Genomic DNA, 6,720 nt, shown 5'->3' with positions numbered 1-6,720 from the left:
TTGATAAATTATATATATTAGCTTTAATTACAACTTTGCCATTTGAGTGGCCACGACACCAAACTTTGTCTAAGGCTTAGTCTTGCATTACACAACTCTTCCTCAGCCATTTTGAGAGCATAGCCGACTAGAGTGAGAGAGTGAGAGGAAAAGAGTGAGTTCAACTTGTTTTCATCTTGATTTTGCTTGGAGGCTTAGGGGAATTGGAAGCTTAAGTGCATAGTTGAGCCTCTAGACTTGTAATTGAGGAACCTATGTATGAATTTCATCCTCCTTATTGTGTATTTAAGTTCCTTCTAGCATGGATCATGGTAGTTTAAAGAGTTAAGTCAAGAATTGGTTCAATAGTGTTGCATTGAAGCTTAAATGGCATACTCTTACATTGTCGAGCTTGTTCTTCATGAATTTGCCACATGCATGTCCATGTTTTGATCATAAACCATGTTTTCACCTGGTCTTTGAAAGAATTGGCTCATTAGAGCATGAAATTGAAGCTTTGAAATGGTTTAAATTCATGCATGTTATGTTTGAATTATATTCTTGAAAATTGGTTTGAAATTGAGTTGTTTGAAACACCCTTGGGCTTTGATTTTACAATTGAGCTTTGGAATCATGTTAAACTATGAGTTTTGGGATGTTTTTTGGAAAATTGGCCCAAGAGGATCGAAATTTATGGTTTAAAAGTTGAATTTCAGCTTGAGGTTCAAATCTGGGAATTCTAGATTTTGAACTCACGCTTTTGAACTCACGCTCGAGCGGGGTGACTGGCGCTCGAGCGTGAAATTTGTGCTCTCAGTACTTTGCACTGTTTTGAAGTCTGCTCGAGTGGAATAATTGACGCTTGAGCGTGACTTTGTGTCTCGTGCTCGAGCGAGTGTCGAGCGCCCAATCGAGCGTGATTTTCACCTATCCAGCACTTTTGACTGTTTTGCAGAACGCTCGAGCGGGTAAGTCTGCGCTCGAGCGGAAATCTTTGTCTGCATGTCCGCTCGAGCAGAGTAACCTACGCTCGAGCGTGATCCTTGTTTTCTTAAAATTTTGAAAATGCTTTTAAAGTGCATCTTTGCATCTTCATCCCATCCTAGGCATTATTAGGCCTAGTTTAAGGCATCTTAATGAGGATATAGATGGAGAACCACACCGAGGCAAATTAGGGATTAAGTTATTATCTTTCCCAACTGTGTAGCTTAGTGTGTGTTCAATCTGTAACTGTGTAGGGTTGGCGACTGGGGACGCGCTCTAACTTTACTGTAGCCCAGAACTCTGTGAGTAACAACTGTGTAAAGATATGTTCAAAATGATTATCTTCTGAACAATTGAACTGTACTGCTTTCTGAACTGATATTGTTAATTGAATGAATGTATGTCCTATATTCTGAACTGTATTGTGGCATCCTTAGCAACTACTGTTTACTGTTACTGTTACAGAGATTTCTGTCGGTTCCCTTGTTGGAACCACTACTGTTACTGATTGATGGCCATCATTTACTATTCGGTCTTTTAAGACCTACTGTTTACTGTACTGTTATGCTAATGGATGTACCACATATGACTGAATGACTGATATACTGAATTAACGAACTGTTTTCATTACTGTAAGGACATTCATTCTTAACCTCTTTACGCATTACGTTATTCATTGGGCTTTAGCTCACTGCTCATATATATATATGTAGGTGTATAGGCACCAGACCGTGGCTAGAAGCGTCGGGATAAACTCCAGTTTTGTCGAGCCAACCTATGTGCCTCACTGCGAGGTTCCGAGCCTGTCGAGTTATGGCTTAGGGGTGTTTTAGTTCCCCCTTCTGTCTCTGTAACCATTTTGTTTACTGTACTGTACTGTTTCATAGGGATTAGGTCCCTGAACTGAATGATTGTATATATGTACATACTGTTCTGTAATGTTCATGTATATGTGTATGAAAGTCTTTTTGGCATACAGATTGTCACAACTCATTGGATATTGTTTATTTACAGTTTTGGTTTCCGCCATGCCTCTGTGCTCTGTTTTACTGTATTACTGTTAAGCAGGCCTTCGGTAATCTTGGATTACTGGCCGGTTACGGTGCTAAACCCATAGGGGCGGGTTTGGGTCGTGACAAAACAATACATTTAAAATTTAAAAAAACCAGTAGAATCACAAAACAATGGTGCTACACGCACCAATTGATATATCAATTAGCATATCAACATATGTTATGATATTGTTAATTTAAAATTATAGATCTCACCCATTATATAAATTACAAAGACTTAAAACATTTAAAATTATATTACATCATCTGTTGATACATTAATTGATATATCAATTGATGCGTATACCTTTATTCATCATAAAACCTTTTTTTTTTAAAGACCAGTTCAATATATATCTTCTGATTCTATTTCTCATTCCGTCAAGATTTTGATAATTACCTGCACATGTGTTGTTTGGTCAGCTATGGCAAATTTCTAGACCAAAGCTTGGTATATAGCCGTTAAAAATGCAACCAACCTACCCCACCTAGCTTTTACCTAAATTTATAAGCATATATTTAATGATTTTCAACTATAAATAACCACATTAATTGCTTCTTACTACATATATACGTTCTTTTATTATTTGGTTCTGAGAATCTTTATTTTCTCCAAGTACCATTGGCTTCCACCATCACATTTTCTCGAGAAAACAAAATAATAATATTGAGAATTGGATATTCTTTTATTTTCAAGAAGTTCTATTCTATCATTTGAATCTGAAAAAGAAATTTAGATATACATATATATTATATACGATAGATGGAAGATTATATCATAAAGTTGATTGTATTGGGAGTGATTTCATGGAGTGTAACATTTTTATTAGTAAGGATGATCTTGCCAAATCGTTCTTTCGATTTCTGCAACCGCGTGGTTTCAACGATTCATGCTTGTTTAGCTGTGACTCTGAGCTGTCTCTCTGTGCAAGATTGGAGATGCCCAGTTTGTCCATTGGCTTCAAAATCATCTCACAAGCAGGTACCAATGAAAATTTATTGATGGGTTTTGAGTATTTTTTTTTTCTATATATATATATATATATATATATTTATTAATGTTAATTCACTGAGAGTTCTTTGTCATCTGTAATGGTGGATTTTGAGAACCATGTAGATGCAAACACTGGCAGTGACTCTTGCTTATATGATCTATGACCTTGGATGTGGCGTCTTTGATAAGCATGTCAAGCTTGACAATTCAATCCATCATTTAGTCAGCATTCTTGGAATTGGGGCTGGTCTTGCCCATCAAATGGTAAATTTTCTTTAGATTTTTGGTCATCTTGCTGTATGTTTTTCACGAGGGCCAAGGATTTTATGGGGATTTTATGTCCCAAAATTTTCTGTCCCCCTATTCCAAAAACATGATACGGCAAGAGTGTCAAACACACTTGAATTATACAATCATAAATTTTCGTGTTTTGAAATTCTTACTGTATCATGTAATGGGGACAGAATTTTGTACTGATCAAATAAAAGATATATTTTGTCTCAAAAGAACTATCCTCTTGTCTCTGATGGTGGAATCTCAAGATACACTCGTATGATTGGGAGTGCATTTCAGCAAAGGGACATGGAGTTTGGGACAGATGGGGTCTCGTGCCCAAAGATCTTTGGTCCCCAAAAACTTGGAACAAGGGGTAGATATTTTGGGGCAAAGGGTCTTGTGTCCAAGGATTTTTTGTACCCAAAATTTATGTTCCCAGTCACTAATACACGACACAGTGAGAATTTTAAAACACAAGAATCTCAATGTATAATTATTTAAGTGAAAGTATATTGAGAGAAGGGTACAAAGATTTTGTGACATAGAATCTCGTGTGTGTGGGAAGGATATACAAATACAATGTTTTGTAGTGTGTAATGTGGATGTTTTGTTGTGTGCAGTGTGGGACAGAGATGGTGACAGCATTATGGATAACAGAGATCTCAAGCCCATTCCTACACATGAGAGAGCTTCTCAAAGAGCTTGGTTACAAAGACACTGACCTCAATTTGTTTGCTGATGTATGTCCAAACTTCAATGCTCAATAGGATTCAAAATGATTTTTTTTTTTTTTTTTAAGGTGTGTGTGTGTGTTTTTTATTTGGTTTTTTTGCTTGTTGCAGATTTTATTTGCAGTCATTTTCACATTTGCAAGGATGGTGGGTGGACCTTATCTTTTATATGCGACTCTATCTGCTGACAATCCACTTCTAATAAAGGTAACCATACCATTAAATGTTAGGGTAAATTACACTATGTCTACCTAAAATTTCCCTCATTTTTTATTTTGGCTCTTTAATTTTATTTTATTATTTTTTTTTTTTAACTTTGGTTTTTTATATTTGCAATTCTTTTTCTTTGGCTTTTCATTTTTACAATTCATCCCACTTTGACCTTTCATATTTGTAATTCTTCTCATTTTATTCCTAGACTAACTTTTATCCAAAAAACTAACAAAATCTGCTACATCACTAATATATCAGCTCTGTATGTGATGTAAAACATTCACTAAAGATGCAAAAAATAAAAAATAGAAAACAAAAAAAAATTGAATTTTTTTTTGTCTTTAGTGAACTTTTTTTTTTCAAATTTATTCATAAATATTATTACATTATAGATGCATCTAGATTAGATGTAGCTAAAAAAATAAAAACAAATTTAACTAAAAAAAAAAAAGTTTACTAAAGACGAAAATAAAAATAAAAATATACTGACTCAAACACCAACACTTGTATTGTCAATTATGAAATGAAAAATTTACTATTATTTTTTTCGTCTTTAGTGAACTTTTTCTTTTTTAGTTAAATTTGTTTTTATTTTTTTTAGTTGCATCTAATCTAGATACATCTATAATGTAATAATGTTTATGAATAAATTTGAAAAAAAATTCACTAAAGGCTAAAAAAAGTTCAATTTTTTTATTTTTTATTTTTTGCATCTTTAGTGATTTTTTACATCACATATGGAGCTAATGTGTTAATGATGTGACAAATTCTGTTACTTTTTTAGATGAAAGTTAGTCTAGGAGTAAAGTGAGAATGATTGCAAACATGAAAGGCCAAAGTGGAAAGAATTATAAATATGAATGGCCAAAGTGAGAAAAATCAAACTTAAAATGCCAAAATGAGAAAGATTGCAAACATGAAGGATTAAAGTAAAAAAAATTGTAAACATAAAAGGTCAAAGTGAGAAAAATCAAATTTAAAAGATTAAAGTGAAAAATGAGTGAAACTTTGAGGGACAAAGTGTAATTTTTAAATAATAGTCTAAATATATGAGTAATGAGACCAGCTCATCAGCCGAAACCAAACACCTAATTGATCGATACGTGGAACAAACTACACACTAACACACGTGTTTCATTTTGACGGATTAGTTGCTTATATAAAAATAGGATTATGAGTCACTGCTGTGCTAAATATATGTATAGGCACACATTACGTGTGTGTCACAGTTAGATATGAAAGAGGTATTTTGATAGTTAAATAAGGGTAATTAAATAAGTGTTCACATTAACATTTTGTTTGGAATAAATTATTTTAATAATTTTTTAATTTTTTATAAAAAGATATATAAAAAAAAAATAGAGAGAGTGTGGATCCTACACATACATAAATAGACCCCACACATACATGAATGGCCAAGATTCCTTTAGAGGTGTGAGAGTCATTCCCAAAAGGGGTCCCAAATAACTTATAATGACTTTTTAATTTTTTAACTAAAATCCCAAACGAGGCCTAAGTTATGTTTGGAAGTGGCTAAATTAGTCCCAAAAAAAAAAAAAATTAAAGTCATATAAAAAAAGAAAAAAGGTTGAGATCCATTTTTTTCTTAACTCCACCACCCCCAATATATTGGGATTGGCTAATTTTTTGTTTTTTGTTTTTTTTTTCCTATCACTCACCGACATGTGTCTGTGAGGTTGTAAGGGTCAAGAAAAAAGGGGTCTCTATCATTTCTGATAAAAAAAATTAAATTCTTTCTCATTCTTTCAATTTTTCTCATCTCATATTTTGTGAAAAAAATTACTAAAAGTATGAGTTTCTAAACGAACCAATATACACTGTATACTTTATATAACAATATAGATATATATTTACCGATGTCTTATTTGTATAGGCAATGGCACTCGGATTGCAGTTGGTGAGTGCTTTCTGGTTCTACAAGATTGCGAGGATGGTGAAATACAAATTGACAAGGAGGGGTACACGTAAAGAGTTGCTTCAAGCCAATAAACAAACAAAATTGAATTAATCTTATGTAATCATAAAAATTATATCTTGATCAATTTTATTTAAGTATATTGTTGACTTAGGGTTGTTTGGAATGATCTAAATAAGTGCACTTTTTGTCTTTTTATGAAAAGATGTGTAGAAAAGTAGAGAGGTGATGTGATAGAAAAAAGATAAAAAGATGGAATATTTAAGGGATTGGCTAATGTTCCTTTTTCTTTTTCTTCTTTTGTTTAAATTGTTTATCATGTTTTTTTTTTTTTATTGTTCTATGTTCTTCAATTGTTTTCATATTATGATGTTTTTTCTTCTTTTTTTGGGAGGTTTCAGTAGTTAGGGGTGTTTGGACTAATTTATGCGTATCTTAACTAATCCTAACTCTGGTCCAATCAAAGGCAAGTCATTCATACCGGGTTAAAAAAATCATGAAAAATTACTTTCTCGCAATCTAAATTTAAGAATTGAATATTGAGCAAGTATGTAA

The 6,720-nt window shown here is 33.0% G+C and overlaps 1 protein-coding gene across 1 annotated transcript; it reads left to right on the top strand.

The window, feature by feature from the left end:
- The first annotated feature begins 2,581 nt into the window (after positions 1–2,581).
- On the top strand, positions 2,582–6,459 carry LOC114277746 (uncharacterized). Its single transcript, XM_028219689.2, has 5 exons — positions 2,582–2,997; positions 3,133–3,273; positions 3,906–4,025; positions 4,128–4,223; positions 6,124–6,459. The coding sequence occupies exons 1-5, from the start codon at positions 2,779–2,781 to the stop codon at positions 6,256–6,258; spliced, it is 711 nt and encodes a 236-aa protein (XP_028075490.2). The 5' UTR covers positions 2,582–2,778; the 3' UTR covers positions 6,259–6,459.
- The last annotated feature ends 261 nt before the right edge of the window (positions 6,460–6,720 follow it).

The sequence above is a fragment of the Camellia sinensis genome, chromosome 6 (assembly GCF_055761805.1).
Source record: "Camellia sinensis isolate YWXY chromosome 6, ASM5576180v1, whole genome shotgun sequence".
Taxonomy (NCBI): domain Eukaryota; kingdom Viridiplantae; phylum Streptophyta; class Magnoliopsida; order Ericales; family Theaceae; genus Camellia; species Camellia sinensis.
This window is presented reverse-complemented; position numbering and strand designations above follow the sequence as displayed.